We start from the raw sequence: 17,528 nt of genomic DNA, 5'->3' as shown, positions 1-17,528 counted from the left end.
ATAAATCCACCCTTGTGTGGCACAAACACGAATCATAGATCTTTTTCCTTGGGATACACAATTGCACTTCGTATTGAACGAGTGAAGACTTTCTAATTGGAAAATAAGAACTCAAAATAAAATGATTAAAAATAGAATCGTGATAAGTTGACTTACCCACGTGGCATATTCAATCGACACCCCCGATGTGACAGGATCGAGATTCATAGATACGCTCTTCTTAAAATATAGAACTGCACCTGTTTATGAAGTGTAATTTTGTATTTCGAGAAGAGCAGATCTACGATTCTCAAACCTGTCATGTCGGGAGTGTTGATTGGGCATGCCATGAGGGTGAGTTAGATTATCACAATTCTTAAAAATAACAACTCTTCTTATTTTTTAAAAAATATCATTAATTTTATTTAATAATTAGTTGTATTTATCAAAAGAGTCGTGATAATCTGACGCCCCCATCATAAAATCAAAAATCATTTGCCTTGGGATACTCAAAAAAAACTTATGATTCTAAGTATGCTGAGGAAAATGATTTAAGGTTATGTGGCGGGGAAGTTAGAAAATCATTATTATTACCGAAATGGTTTCATGCATATAACCCCACTACACTTTACATTTGCTATTTACTTATTTATTATCCCATCATTCAACTCGAACCCTATAAAGGAAAAATTCATCATCCCAACATAAATCATATAACCATTTTTGTAAATATTAAATAAACATGAATACTGAATAATTCAGTAATATTGAAAAAAGCTGTATAGCTGTTTTAGTAATTACATGTAAGGAAAGGTAGGCTCACACACCAATTTGAACCACCAAAACAGTCAAAAAAATTATTTCCATCTTTACAGGAAACAAATACTCACTCATTAATTATAACAAGATTGAAAAAAAAAAAAAAAAATTATTATAATTGAAAGCCATTGAACACTTGAGCCAAATTCCCAACTTCAATCTCCTCTCTTCTACAATAAAAACTCACCGGCAATGTCTTCAACCCTACAGAAAGTTTTCCGGCAAAACCCTCTCCGGAAACTGACATCTTTCCCTCTAGAGCGGTGGTGTTCGTCGTCCGTTTGTATGATCCGAACCACTTAATCTGCATGTACCGATTACTTCTCCACGGAGGCAAGTGCATGTCTCTGCTCTTCATAGACTCTTTAGTGGCGGAGCACATTAGCCTCACCACTTGTTTCAGTTCATCTGGTCTTCCAACGTAGACTTGAGGGAAGACTTCGAGTAAGGAGAGGTGTTGGTCGGTCGGACGAGCTATGGTGAATTCTCCGGCAAGTGAGACTTCGACTATGTAGCGAGTACCGGAGATGATGACGTCGATGTATTCGTAGTATCCGGCCTGAAATCGACCGGTTTTCTCCCATTTGGATTTGCAGAGACCTATAAAATTAAGGTTTAATGGTTTAGCTCGCTAACGTACGCATGGTGGTGCTAATTTACGCTGTTATACGAATCACGAGGAATGTGAATGATCTAAATGGAACTGATACAGAAAAGTTTCAACTCTGATCGTTCGAACCACACACTCAAGGCGCACAATTGATAAATTGCTCTGATTTAAAAATAAATAAATAAAAAGATCTCAAATATTTCACCTGCATCGAAACCTCTCTCACGCAATTGACTCATCAACCTACGTTTGAACCCTTCCTTCGAATTCGTCCCAATAATTCGGCAAGCCAGTTCCGTTTCAGCACGAATCTTTCCCTTAACAACGTCTTCGAGTCCGTCCCATTCATCGCAACCAAGCAAGCTCTGTAACATCTCCTTTGTCTCCGAATCGGACCAGTAATTCTCCGAATTGGAACGGATTCTCATTTTATCTTGCTTTTGATCTTCTTCTTCGACTTGTTGATGATCTCCTCTCTCCATAAACGAATTGACGAGATCAGATAGATCGGCCGAATCCTCCGCTGAGTGCTCACTACCGCTGCTCTCGCAAGGACGAAGGCGAGCTATCTCGTCGAACGCTTCCGTAACTCGCTTGAATCGTAACGGATTCTTCACCATTTTTGATCGAAAGAGTTGCAGAGATTTCTCGATTGCTTTTTTATTTCGTTATTTTTGGGGTTCTTTTTGAGAAGATTTGTGAAGTAGAGAGGTCTGAGTTATATAGAGAGTGGTTTTGGATGGATGAGATGATCATGTCATGTCATGTCATCATCATGTAGTCATGTCATCATTATGTTGTAAAAATGAGCATTAGCCGTTAGTATTGACGGAGGAAGGCTTTTATCTGAAATACCTATAGGAAAAGATGTAACGGGGACGTTTAAGCTCCGTTATCTTGCCAAAATTAGTTGGTTTGGGAATTAATGGACAGTCTCCACGTGGCAAACTAGAATCATGTTTATTGCCATGTCATCTATTTTAGTTGAAGCTCCCAATAACACACAGAGATACAATGAACCTTGATACATGTCTACGTTCAATGAACCTTATTTTTCTATAAATGGAAAGTTGAATAGATGTTGTATATAGCCGCTTTATCGTCTCGATACTGTAAGTTTGGACGAAATTATCCATTTAGTTTACTTGTGGAGAATCATTAAAGGCCACTCTCTACGTTCTTTGATCTAACTTCCTTATTAATAGGCAATTGATTATAGATTAATGCTGGGGTGACCTCAGTGGTGAGGGAGTGGGTACGTGGTGGGGCATTGTGACGTGGTGGTGCGCATGCCCATAGATACATTTTCTTTGAGATACGAGTAAAACGCATTTATGAACATGTGCGCCACCACATCAAATTATCTGTAGACATCCCATTTTCTTACTTGTCTAATTAATTAACTCGTCAATCTGATTGCGACGATTTCTAATGATGAATGAATATTCTAATATTTTTTTATTTTTTATTAGATATGTTTTAGAAATTCAGATGAGATATTTCAAGCAAACAAAATTTTAGAAATCACGCTATGCTAAGAAAATATGATTAAAAAATGTAGAAATCATCATTTTAAGACAAAAAGAAATTTTACGAGAAAAGTCACTAAAAAATGATAAAATTACCAAAATACCCCTAACATCAAAACATCCCTAAAGCCTACATTACGCTTAAGAAAACCCTTTCGAACATATAAAACAACAAACTAAAATCAAATAAATCGTTTTGTCAATTTTCACAAAATTTGATAAAATTACAAAAATTTCCTTCATAGGATCCATGATCATTTCATACAAAAAATTCATAAATGATACAAACTGATACTCCCATTGAACCGATTCTAAAACATTAAAAAATGACATCGAAACGCAAAAGTCCCCTTCAGGGGCAAAACGATAATTTTTCAACCTTAAAAATTCAAAATTTTGAAATTAATAATTAAAATATTAATTAACGTAAAGAGAAACCTTAATTAAAATTGTGAACAATTAAAACCAATTAATTAAATCCACGGGACAACTTTTAAGTAATGGCCCATTTATTTAAATGGGGGCCTACTTGACATTTATTAAAAGACCTCTCCATTTGAGGTCTTAAAGTATTAAAGATATAATTAATGGGATTCTCTAAAAAACTTAAAAAATATATTCTTTAATTGTACATAAGAATCAAAACCCTAAAAACCTAAATTTAAAGCCTTAATTAAACAACTTTATCTAATCTAAAAGGAGACTAGTTAAATCCTAATTCTTCTAAAAAAATCTATAAATAGGAACCTTCCCAATCTAATCTCGTAGGTCAAGAGAAACCCTACGAAAGAGAGGTCGGAAACATCCCTTGTCTTCCCAAAACCTTAAATCCGAAGTCCCAACTCCTTACCTAACACCTAAACCCCAGTTTTTACTCAAAAAATACCTAAAATCCTTCAAAAATACACATAAACCTTTCAAAAAAATATACAAAAAAATAAAAAATACTCAAATCTAGGAGAAGGATTCCTCGTTTTAGAGATTAGAAGCGAATCCGATAACAAATAAAAAATAGGAAAACTCACACGAGGATGTTCTCCACCAGCACTGAGGGAGCCAATTGTTACAATCACTCAGGTAAGTTAAGTTTTTAATTTAATTTTATTTTTTTAAGTCGTTTTTAGCAATGTAATAATTTTTGAAAAAAGTAAAGATCAACATTTACCAGGCGAGATCGGTGCCTAACATCTTCTGATCCTGTAATGTGATCCCTGGACCCTTTTCTTTTTTTCGATTAATACCTTTTTTCTGATTTAGAGTCAATATTCAATACCTAGACCATAATAACTAGGTGGCGACTCCCAACTCCCAGACCCCAAAAAGTGGATTCACAACCCGCGGATCGACGGCGCTTTCAGTATCTCCTGCGCAAGTCACTCTAGCACAATTCTTAATCATAAGAATTTGAAAAAAAATATGTTTTTTTTTCAAGATGCCCTCATTACAGAACCGTAGATCATTTGCTTCAAGATACAAAAGAAAAATGTTTATGATTCTGTAATTGCTATGTTAGGGAGCACAAGGGTGTGTGAAAAAAAAGGACGTCATATTGTCATTAGTAAAAAAAAAAAAAGGGAAATTAGACAACAATTATTTGTGATACAAATATTTTTAAAACTGATGACATATCCCTTGACCATGGTCTTATAGAGCAGAACAATAAAATGATTTAGATACGCTAATGTTTAATATCTTTCCCCCCAAATCCCCACAATTTGCTTGTTTTAATTAATTAATGTTTTATACTTAGAAAAAAAAAATATTCTTTTGATGAATTTGCCAAATAAATCAACGACTAATAATGAATGCATGTAATCAATGATATGCAGTCTATAAGTGGCTAATGTGGTTAGGGCACAAAACTTTAATTCTTTTTCTTTAGGATGATCTTTTATCCTTGTGTATCTCAAAGAAAAATATCTATGGTTATGCGCCCTCGCCAGGTCAACCATGTATAATTTATTGCGTGTATTCATCACGACTCATAAATCAATGTTTGGAGGCTTATTTTTAAGGGAGAAAAAAAACAAAGCAGAAGCAAGGGCTTTGGGTAAAAGGTTGCATGAGGTTATTTCGGTAATTTTGTTTATATCACTTCTTTGAAAATAAGAGTTATCTCCAAATATTAACCAAGAGCTAGAAGGGTATGTCTAAAATACCCTTACATATTTTACGTGTGGTGGAAGTATGAGTCCTGGTAAAATAACTTGCCAGGTGGCATACTCAATCGACACACTGATGTGGACAAGTTTGGAAACCGTAGATCTTTACACCTTGGGATACACTTTTTTTTTATGAGGAAGTGCAATCATGTATCTCGAGGCAAAATGATTTACGATTCCATAACTTGTCACGTCTGTGAGTCAATTGAGTATGCCACTTAACGAATCATTTTATCACAACTTGTAGAAGTATTCAACTTTGACTGACTTAAGAGTGCTGATAATATGACAGATTTTTGGTGGACAGACATGATGCACATTGACGTGGAAACACATTACTTATTAAAAAAGTAAAAGAGAGAAAAAGAGAGTTTTTTTCTCCTGCCTATAGTGAAAAAAGTAACTTTCAGATTTGATCACCTTGTGACATTCAAAATCATGATCTGATGAAATGGAGTTGTAGAGGATAAAATTATATGACGTTTTAAAAAAATCAGTTATTTTTCACCGTTGAGTTTTATTTTTAAATGTGGGAGGTCGGTAGCCATCTGTTTTATACACCATGGATCAAGCTCGAAAAACAATTGTTAAATTTTTTTTTTTTAATATGAATATTTTCATGAAATCTAGATGTTTGTATTGTTGGATTGTCAATGTGATAATCAATGTGGGCCTAATGATCTTTTTTACGATTTGAAATCTAAAAAAATAAATATGTGGGTAGAAACGAGCAAGAGAGAAATTTTCTCTCTTTTTATTTTTAATAAGTTATGTGCTTCCACGTCAGCGTGCGTTAAGTCTGTCCACCAAAAGTCCATCATCTTATCAGTACTTGGGATACACAACTCCCCTCAGGATACACTTTTTTCGAGGATTAGTGCAATCATGCATCCCGAGGCAGAAAGATTTACGGTTCCAAACTTGTCATGTTTGTGAGTCGATTTACTATACCACCTGACGAGTCATTTTATCACAATTGGTAGAATTATTCAACTTTGACTGAATAAATACAAAGAATATATAATAATCGTGTGGAGTGTCCATGATATCTGGTCTATAGTGTTTGTTATTGTTTATAAATATCGTTTGTTATAATCAATGTGTTCGATTAATTAATTTTCAATTTAAACATATTTAGTAAAGAAATGATGTGTATCTAGCATTAGGTCAAGTTAGAATCTACGACTATAAGTTCATGATCATCCAGTCAGGTTGATCTCTAATTTAAGATAGCTCCTATGTGGGAGCTTCATCAAGTAGAAAGGGCGGGGTCATGGATTTATCCCATAAATTATCCAATGTGTGTTGGAGAGATCTAATGTGCCACAGGATTAGTCAAGTTCTCTAAGAAGCCTCGATACCTCAGTTTCAAAATAAAAAAGTAAAAATTCTTATAAGATCCAAAGCAAAAACTCATTGTTTCGTGGATATTGTATTTACACTTAATTACGGTGTCATGTAATTCTGAGCTTGCCCACCCAAGTAGACTTTCTCTTAGTTTATAATTTATTAGAGAGTTTCCTACATTTTCTTGTAAAATCTTTGCTTTTGTGTGATTGCATCTTATGTCTCTTTTCTTCGTTCTCAATTGTTTTTATTTTTCTTAACAGCATTAAGTAATAAATAACTTGTAATATTAGTGAATACTATCAATACCCCAAAAGATAATGAGAATTCCTAAAGTGGGATAAAAAAATGTATAACTCACATATAAAAATGACAAGGGTTTGAGCCCTAACTCGGCTTCGAAGAGACGGGCTGTTATGACACCAGCCCAATACCCTCTTGGGTTCTAAGTCGACTAAGCCCTACCCGAACCTAACAGACTCGATTAAGTTTGGGCTGGGCTCGGCAAAGTTTTGGCAGGGATTGGATGATAAACATATAATCTAGTTATATTATTTCTTTATTAGTTTTTGTATAACTCCTATCTAATAATTTCTTTTAATTAACTCATCAACCAGACTAGTTTATGAAGAACTGAACTTGAACACATCCCCACATTCTTATACACCATAATTTCACATCACCTCCATTTCACTTTGTTCTTTTACGATGTTTCGCACCTTGAATATTTCTTTTAATTGAGGTTGTAATTGTTTTTTGTTGGACGTATCCAAACCATTTTAGTCGAATTTTCTCTTAGTTTATCTCTAAAAGACTTTACCTACATTTCTCGACTTAGTTCTACTTATTCTAAAGGCCTTAAACTCAAACGTCCTTTTACATAATTCTGATTTTGTATTGAAATACAACAACAGTTACAAATAACATATATCAAGGTGTGCACTCTTTGTTATAAATAATTCAGCTTTAAATAGAGGACCAAATAAATATGGATTCAAAGTCAATACGTAACAGAAATCAATTGTAGCTTGGGATTCATTAGTCTCCTCTCCGTTTGTTCTCATATTTAACACAACTGTCTAATAAATATTCTTAATTGTATCAATATAATCAATTGAGACTCCTTTCTTTTCTAATACACACCAAGTTAATTAGCAAATATTGGGATTGATTCCACAGGCCTTGATTGGGATTGGGACCAGTTGATAACTTTACTAAATATTTAAAATAGCTTTTATTATTTTGAAAAAATGTTTCCAAAAAACATTAAATATATCCCAATAGTTGCATTGTCCTAGTTTAAATCAGCAGAAGTAGGAGAGCTGATCCAAATAAACATCCTCTTCAACTTTCTTGGTGGGTTGATTTAAAAATTTCACATTTATCAAAATAACATTAAAAAATAGAAATTAAATTAAATAAGTTAGGGTATTATTTTGAAAACTTTAATGGCAAAAAATAGTGTTGGAAAGAACTTTTAATCAGAAAAAAAGAATAAAAAAAAAATCAGGTAAGTGAATAGTGATATAGAGTAATTGAGTAACCCTGAGGGGCTAGCTCAATGGCAATTTTGAACCGATAAGCGGTTAATACCTATTGATCGTGAGTTCAATACCTAGTATGAACATTAATTGCTCAGGGGCTACTTGCGAGGGCGTACCCTCACTTACCTGGTGTGTGTGATGTGTAGGTGTTGCACGTTTCCTGGGACTAGTCCTTGGACAAGACCATAGTCTATGAATTGAACAATGCCTAAATATGGGCTAGTCTACTGTGTACTGGATACTTGATTATCAAACAAAAAACAAAAAGATTCACGATAATCTGACACCCCCCTCCAACATATGACCCCCATAACAAAATTGTAGATCATTTGCCTTGGGATATACAAGAAAAATATTTTTTCTACATATCCCACGGCAAATGATCTACGATTTTATGATGGGGGCGTATGTGAGAGGGGGGTGTTAGAAAAATCATTATTCAAAAAGATATAGAGTAATAGAGGTAACCTTTATAAATCGTCCCCTCCCATTATGATAACAATAACAAAGATATAAAGAGGGACCTTAAATGAATTTAAGTTTCTCAAACGAAAGAGCCCCTTCCATTTCAATTGTATGTTTGACGTTGTGTATTAAACCTCGTTTGAGGTTAAAGAAATCTTTGTTAAACCTAGGGGTGGCAATGGGTCGAGTCGTGTCGTGTTGAGGTAAGGGTATTATGAAAATTTTCTAAACTCAAACCCAACCCATTTAATAATCGTGTTAAAAACTTAAACCAAACCCAACCTGTATATAACTAATTTAATAAAATTTTAATCTTTATTATAAAAATAAGTTTCATTTTCACCACAAAAAATAAAATATCATTACTAAAAATAAAGTCACAAAAGTGTAAAATAAGATCAATGGTGAAAAACAACTTTCTTTGAAATTTTTTTTCAACATTTGTAGAATTTTGTCTTTCACAACCATGTGGCATCAGATCATGTTTTTGGATGTCATAAGGTGATGTGGTTAATAAACTTTCCTTATTAACTTAGTAAGAAAGTATTTTTTCAATATTATTATTATTATTACTATTATTATTTGCTAAGCAAAGTTTATTTCATTATCACATGAGACGTAATAGCTTTGTTTGGTAAGATCTTAAATATTATCGAAGGTCATTTTGCCAATATTAAGAATCAAACACTACATACCTATAAATTTTAATAAAAATAACTTATTAAGAAAAGTGTTTTTTTCTTTCCCAAACTAAAGCTTAACCATTTATTAATTTAAAAATATTTTAAAACACCCTTTATATTTTTATAGAATTTGATAATAAAAAGTATTATGAAAAAAGTTTTGGGAAATTTTAGAAAAGAATGAGTAATTTAAAAAATTCTTAAATAATTATTGATATATTTAAAATTACACGTTAATGACAAAATAGTTAAATGTGTCCAAATAGGTTAGGCAAGTTGACGCCTAGCACCCAAACCCAACTCATTTAATAATTGTATTAGATGGATTGCCACTATTACGACCTAAATCCAATTAAGCTTGACCCAAACCTATTAACTTAGTGTCGTTTTCGAGTTGTGTTTGCAGGTCGTGTTGAGATTGTCACTCCTAGTTGAACCCTTCTTGTCAACATCAATGTCAGCTCTAATAAAAGAATAACAGTCCGTTGGTTTGCTGATTAGTGTCAAATGTCGTTTCAGGGTAATAGTTTTCTTTAAGGACAATAACCCCAAAGACCTAATTTTTGAAAACATGTACCAAAAAATCCACTATGAAAATGTATGGACTCTTTAGGACTCATTTTATCAAATATTAGTCTAAAAAGGATTTTTGAAGTGAAAATGCCATAATTATCTTTTCAACGAATTTTGAGATTTAAAGAAACATGTTTATTTGAGAAGATTTGAAGTAATCCTATATTTTAAAATTTATGATATGCCTCTTGACCATAGTCATCTCATAACAATGGAAAAAAAATCTAAATGAAAAAAAAAAAAAAAAAAATTCCTTATTTTCTCTTCCCAAAATTAGTGATTTTTAACTCACATAGATGATGATGATGATGGAGATGAGTATTATTATCATCATCATCAAATTAATTTGATCTATGTATATTAGATTTATTAAAATTTTGTTTAAAATAATTAAAACATTATTTTAAAATTCGACTTGAATGTTCGTCGAATTGATTCAACTAAAAAATTAGCAAGTCTACTTAAATGAACCAAATAAAATTATATTAAATTTATAAATATAATTTAATAAATAAAAATATTTATTTTTTATTTTCAAAAAAATATTAATAATAAATAAATTGATCACGTTTTTTACATGACTCCATATATTTTTAGATTAAATCACTTTGTAAAGTTGTTAAAAAAATATTTTAGATATTTTTCTTAAAAAATCTTGAAAATATCCTTAATAAGTGAATATTTCATTATGTGAAACTTAAATGGCCCTCATTATTTTCTAAGGGACTAATGAGTACATATTTTCAATAAAGAGTCCCTCACAAGTCATCATCCCTTTTTTTTGTTTTTTTATTTATTTTTACATCGGAACTACCTAACCCCAAAGTAAGGTAACATGTGAAACATGTTTCAATTTTAAAGCAAAAATAAAACAAATAAAATAAAATAGTAAGAAAAGTGGAGAAATAAAGTACCACATTATTGGATTCTGATTCAGTACCTAAGACAGGAATCACGGAATAATGAGAAATATGAGGACTTCTACTTTTCTAACCCCCACGATCAACCCATTATTGAGGTTCTCCATCAACACGGACCTCAGGATTTGAGAAAAAAAATAGATTGCATAGATATTAATTTCGATTTTTCAAGAAGACACTAAATCTTTTTTTCTTGAGATACATTTTTTTAGAATTTCCTAACATCCCACTAGTTATGTTGATGGAAAGCCCTTAACTCTTGGGCCAAGACTAACAATTTGGATATGATAAAGATACGATCTCGACTATATAAACACAAAATCCAACGGTTAGGATTTATATGTATCTTAATAGCACATATCTCAATTACTGAAGATAATTTTTTATCCATGATTTATTGTTCAGAAAGTGAGGATCATATATTTGTTTTCCACGAGTCATTCTTTATGAGAAATAAATCCTTTAAAATAATCATAATAAATGTTCGATAATTAAATATTTTGAGTTTAATCCCACATCGGACACATGGTGCCGTGTCTCTTGGACTGGCAAATCTACCATGGTCTCTCTTCCACGTCACTCAACTCATATCTCAACCCATACTTGCGCTCGGTCCGGCCCACACCTTGACTATCAGTACTAGGATTGGGCCCACTTATTTCTTTTAAGTCTTTTAATGGCCTCCCGACAAGTTCTTCTGTGTGAGCTGCATAGATGCCAGGGTACGTTAATCAATATAAAAAGTCCCCACTATACTATGCAATAAGTGTCTATAGGGAAAGGGAACACGTGCCATGCACTTGTCCTTTTAATAATAGCATTATTTTATTTTTTAATAAATAAATAAATAAAATATGATTTTTATGAGAGATTCTATTGCCACACCAAATTTTGCTAATGCCACCCCTATTCTTAGGAGAAAAAAACCTAAGATTAACACATGTGGTATTAGCAAAAGTTGGTGTGACAATAGTAGCTTTTATTTTTATTAATACTCAATTTTTTATTAAATAATAAAAAAATTATTAAAAATAAATGAAGAGAAAATAACTCGTTAAAATGGTCAAAGAAATCAAGAAAAAAAAATTGAGACTCAGATTTTAAATTTTAGGGTTGGATACAATCCATATCTATTTAAAACAATAGTCTTTATCAATCATGGTTTTTAAACTCGATATCTCATCTCGTCTCCTTCGACATTGAGACAATGGTTTTTTAACCATTAAAAAAATCTGAAAATTTCAGAAATGATTCTTATTAAAAAATGAACTCAAAAAAAATATATATAAAATTAAAAAAAAATCGTTTTAGGAGTGAAAGAATAGAGGGTTGAGACTTTAACTTGTTTGTCCCGATTAACTTGGACGAGATTTTGAAATCTCGTCTGATATGTCTTGTTTAACTCGTGAGTTAATCATTTTCTGCGTTGTCTCATTTGTATTGCCCGAGATATTGAAAATATCATTCGAGATGACTCGTTTGTCTCACGATACGCGATCGTCTCAAAATACTTTATGAGTTGGTCTCGTTCAGTTCCGATATCGAGTTAACTCGGACGATACGTCTAGGTCTCTGACCAGTTTAAAAACCATGTTATCAATGGGCACCACATACTTCATCTTCTATGAGGTAGGCAAATTAATCAGAAAATAGGTCCTAATCGTATTGTTATTGGATTGGGTTGGGTTTGGAGTAAGAGTTTTGCATTCTTATTCAATGTTAATATTTGATCCAATGTGTTTAGACCGAAATCCAATCCATTTCTTTAAAGGATCGAAGCTGTGGGGGGAAATTCTCAAACATGGACATGTGGTTCGAATGATGCTTGGAAGTATATGGTCTTGAAGCTCGGATAAACTGCCATATGTGCCCAGTTAGTTAGACTCCTCGGATGCACGGACACCCAGCTCGAACCTACATCACCAATCCATCAAGTAGCACGGATGACGTATTCCGTAGATATCAAATGCTAGTGTAGGTCGGCAAGACGAGTTTGACAGACGTGCCATTGATTGACAGCTTTGACAACCCATACCATGTTAGATCAGCTCTGATCATTCAAGGATTGACAGAGCAGTTGCAACTATTCTTGCAGCTGACGTGTCAGAGAGTGGACTAACTACCTTGAGAGTAAGTTAACTACCTTGGGTCACTTCAAAGAACGACATTGAAAACGATCAAGTTGGATACTTATAAAAGGAAGATGACCATGGGTAAAAAGGGGATTCTTTTTCTTCTTCTCTCTGAATTAGATTAAGATTTTTAGACTTAACTTTCATAGTGTCTAATTTGATCGTTGGAGTGAGCTAATTCGCAGGTCCGCCCGAATAAAGAGAGGAAGGAAAAGTGTAGAGCAAAATCCAGTATCTACAAAAGTCATAGAGATCATAACCACCCATCTAATATATAGATTTATCTTTGATTTCTCAATAATTAAGGCTGAACGGTGTGATGAGATTACAGATTTCCCATAGATCAAATATTCTAGAAAGAACATCATTCCATCTCAGACGTTGGTTGTAGCATTGCTGTCCAATGCCGATTGGACAATATCATTTTCATTCTTCTTTAAAATATCCCTCCACGTGAAAAACGTGGGTAATTTTTATTTTTATAATAAATATAAGAATTGTGATAATCTGACATACCCACCGTGCATACTTATTTGACACCTTGACATGACACATTTGGGAATGGTAGATTTGTTCTACTTCTTAGATTAGCACAACTCTACTTCGGACCAATGACTTTATTAGTCTAAAACTAACTTTTAACTTTTATTATCGGCACCGAAGAAGGGACGGTTCAGATGAGACGAGAACACAAAGTGTACTAAGGATACATCTAAAAGATAGTCACCACTCACAAGAGCTGTCTTTGTATACATAATAGAGAAAAGGACCCATTAGTTGCACACTACTCCTTACCAATTGTACCCTATCACTTAAAAATCCCCATATGCAGTCCATTTGGATGATTATATTTCAATTTTTTTTTTTTTAAAACTGTTGCACTCCATTTTTTTTTATTTAAATAAATTAGTTCTTCCTCAAATTTTTTCATAAAAATTATTATTAATTTAATAATTTTTGCAAGAACCACCTTGCCGTTTCAAAATCAAGTTAAAAAAGTTTTGTTCCCTTATAACTTTTTTTTAAAAATCCATACCTTCATTAATTTAAAGTGAAAGAGAACACAAGCAAAATTAATTGTAAAGTATGAGTAAAGTAGAAAATGAGTAGAGAATACAAAATTATAAGTTAAAATAAAGGTTATTAAATCCTAAAAAATTAGATATTGAAGTATAAGTAGTATGTTAAAATAAAAATTATAATTTTTTTTTTTTTTTTTTTTTAAGATTGATGTGCAACTAGTCAATTTTCAAAGAAAGATTCTCTAGGAAGCGTCTTTGGGAAACCCATATTTATCTTTCATATCTAAGTGGTTGTTGTTGGCCATTTGAAAATTACTTATCATTGTTAAAAGACGAAAGAGATCATACGTTTGAATTTTGTACTATAGTTATTGTTGGGCCAAGGATTAATGCCACGTACTACAATTATTTTGCATGGGATGCACCATCTTAAATGACCCTTGGATGTAGTAAAGAATTTCTCATACCACACGTGTACGGTGAAAGACGATGGTTATAAAAGACAAGTGGGTAGGTTTGAGATTCAGTGTATTACAATTCTCCTAAAATGGGGAAAAAAAAACTTTGACTTGAGGGTATTTTAGTCATTGCAGAACCCTTATGGCATTTACTAGATTACGATTAACGGCTCAGAGAAAAAAAGAGAGTTCCCTTCCCTTGGGAATCACGAAAATAGATAATCTTCCCATCTTAGTCTTTCGTTGGACGTTTTGTGTCCATCGAAGTTATACAGCATAGTATTTCTGTATGATATAAAATATGCAACCCACCCATCTTACTTTGCTCTACAGAGTTCATCAAAGTGTGGTTTCAAATGGGTAGTAGAGTGATGAGAGTTTGTTTTATGGTGATGGTTGTGGTTTTGATCTCAGTGGGCCTTGGAGGAACATGGGCCGAAGCCCAAGTTCATCATGTGGTGGGAGGTGATCGTGGATGGGACACATCTTCTGATATCGGAGCATGGTTGTCCGGCAGAGTTTTCAGAGTCGGCGACAACATCTGTAAGCTCTCTTTTCCTTCATTTTAGTCGAATCCTCACCGTCAGTTCATTTGTTCTTGTTAATCTGACGGTTAGGATTGTAGTTAATCTTCTATCTTGTTCTACGGTTGAGATGGGAGTATACTCCTAGGGATTCTCACTGCAATGATCCCTAGAAGACCTCCCTTCTCAACCTTTTAAACTACGTTTGAGCATTGGAGGGAGAGGAAAGAGCCAAGGAAGGCGTCCTCATATAATCTACGTGGCGCAAATCAATGTTTAGCTGTAAAAAAATAAAAAATCCTGAAAATATCTTGAATTAAATGGACGGCTGAGATGGGTAGGTGGAAATGATATCTAGAGACTACGGATTGCTAGAAACTGATGGTCTTTTCCACCCATCTTAGCCGTATGTTTGATTTAGAACTTCAAACGCTGTTTAAGTTTAGAAAAACGACAAATCCTGAAAATATCTTCAGTTAGACCATCATTACAAAAGCATTCATGCGATTTGCCAACCACGTGACGTGGCAATCTCAATCCGATCAGTTAACACGATTCGAAAGCGACACGAAATTAGTGCATTTTGATAATGTTTAATTGAATTTGTGTCAAAATAGTGTCGACTCATCTTACACCATTTTAAAATGGGTTGGGTTTGGGTACAGGGCGTCAACCCGCCTAATACTTATTTTACTATTTTTAATTATGATTATACGTGCGTACGTGGCAGGGTTTCTGTCTTGGGCTGCTCAAGATAACATCACTGAGTTGAGCAGCTTAGAGGAGTTTTTATCTTGTGATTTAAGCAACCCAATCAAGATGTACACTGATGGTGCAAACAAGATCAACCTTGATGGAGAAGGTATACGCTACTTCTCCAGCAGTAATATCGATAACTGCAAGAATGGGTTAAAGGTACACGTGGACGTTAAATCCAAACCTGCTGTTTTGGCTGCTGGGCCCACTCCTTCAGGATCAGTTGCTCTTAGTGGTGGATCCACTCTGTTATGGCTTGGCTTTGCCTCGCTTTGCTATATGGGCTTTTGAAATCCGAACTAGGGTTTAATTAGGGTTTTATAGGACCACTTATTATTTTGTTTGTGTTGCTTTTTTAGATTATTGTGGTTTGTATTTGTGGCTTATGTTAGCCGAACATAAGGCTGTAATGTTTGTATTTTTAGAAACTTGATAGTGGTTATCTTAACTATATCTCTAATTATGAATTTGGTCTTTAAGTATATATATCTAATTTAAATAGAAATCATCCTACCATAGTAGTGGGCTCGAAACTTAGCCAAATTCACTAAACACTGTAGAATTTCGAGGTCAAAACTCAAATTAGAAACTCGAGTGAGTTATCAAATTATTATATTTATTGGAGTACAAAAATAAATATTTTTATTTATTTTAAAATATTAAATATAATTTTATTTGAATTTTCCCATTCATATTCATCGTGACTTGATCGATTTGTGATCCAAGATGAGTTTTTAAAGTTTTAAAAGCATGGTTGGACTATCAAAATTAGAATTGTTCAGATGGATAAGGTGAATGGTATTGATGGTGGGTGACGGCCGGATTTACACTGGGGGCAATTGCCCCCACAAGAATTTTTAAAATCAATAGGGAGGTACTAATAATTTTAAATTTTTTTTTAACATTCTACTGCTTTACCCCCACAGAAGTTTTGAAATTTTTTCTATTTGTAATTTGCCCCCACAAAAAATTTTAACATTCTACTACTTTGTCCCCATAGAAAATCAGAAATTTTTTTTATTTGTAATTTGCCCCCACAAAAACAAAATCCTGACTCTGCCCCTGGTGGGTGATGCACCATCCTAAATGCCATCTGAATGTAGCAAATAATTTTTGGCTTCTAGAAGAATAGTGTGTGATCTCAGCCGTTGCTGGAAGCTAGAAAGTACAAAAATGAACGGCTAGAAACAGGTGGTAGGTAGGTTTTGAAAATCAGTTTTTTTGTGTAAAAAAGTTCATTTAACAGTGAAGTTGGGGTATTTTTGTCATTCAATTACCATTAAAAGATACATTTCATGGCTCTGAGTAGGACTGTATGGAAAGTGTGATAGAGAAATTCAAATTAAAGGAGAAAAACTTTGAAGTTGCCACAAAAGATTTTAAGTTTTGGACCAACCTCTTTTTTATTATTTTTTTTAAACATGACACGCGGCTTGTAAAAATATTTGAGATATCCTTATACTTTCAAATTTGTGACATAACCCTTGAACTTAGTCTTCTCTTGTCAACTAATGAAAAATGTGTTAGACACTTTTGATTGATGATGATGTAATAATAATGGTGAGATGATGATGATGATGATGTTGACGAAGGTAATGATTATGATGATCAGAGCGTTGAGATTCAGACGTCCTGCCTAAATTATCTCGATATCGTTTAAGAACAATTAGAATATTCATTGTGAGTTATCCCAAACATTTTCTTGTTTGACAACGCAAATGACTTGAGAAACATTTTAAAAATATTGGCCAAGTTAATAAAATTTGTTCGAATATGTTGCACTATAAAATCATGAAATGAAGGGTTCATTCAATATTTTGGAGTGGATTAGTGGGCCTCCAATTCAAAATGACACGACTTCAATATCACTCCTCAAGTTCATGATGTTGTTGGAGGAGATCCATCTTAAAACGTCGGATCATGATTGATTGATGGAGTTTTCAGGGTCGACAATAATATCTATTCACACCAAATAAAACCTCTTCACCATTTATGTTAGTTTTAA

The 17,528-nt window shown here is 33.3% G+C and overlaps 2 protein-coding genes across 2 annotated transcripts; one reads left to right on the top strand and one right to left on the bottom strand.

The window, feature by feature from the left end:
- Positions 1–718: 718 nt before the first annotated feature.
- LOC147390147 (uncharacterized) lies at positions 719–2,087 on the bottom strand. Its single transcript, XM_086458827.1, has 2 exons — positions 1,614–2,087; positions 719–1,398 (listed from the first exon to the last, which is right to left on the bottom strand). Exons 1-2 carry the CDS (start codon positions 2,026–2,028, stop codon positions 911–913), a joined length of 903 nt encoding a protein of 300 aa, XP_086314953.1. The 5' UTR covers positions 2,029–2,087; the 3' UTR covers positions 719–910.
- Positions 2,088–14,555: 12,468 nt separating this feature from the next.
- Positions 14,556–15,983, top strand: LOC147390146 (uclacyanin 1-like). The gene is made up of 2 exons (XM_086417223.1): positions 14,556–14,786; positions 15,498–15,983. Exons 1-2 carry the CDS (start codon positions 14,600–14,602, stop codon positions 15,812–15,814), a joined length of 504 nt encoding a protein of 167 aa, XP_086273349.1. The 5' UTR covers positions 14,556–14,599; the 3' UTR covers positions 15,815–15,983.
- The last annotated feature ends 1,545 nt before the right edge of the window (positions 15,984–17,528 follow it).

This window comes from Akebia trifoliata, chromosome 11, assembly GCF_017979445.1.
Source record: "Akebia trifoliata isolate Shusen 1 chromosome 11, ASM1797944v1, whole genome shotgun sequence".
NCBI classification, from domain to species: Eukaryota; Viridiplantae; Streptophyta; class Magnoliopsida; order Ranunculales; family Lardizabalaceae; genus Akebia; species Akebia trifoliata.
Note: the sequence above shows the minus strand (reverse complement) of the source record. Positions and strands in the feature narration are given on the sequence as shown.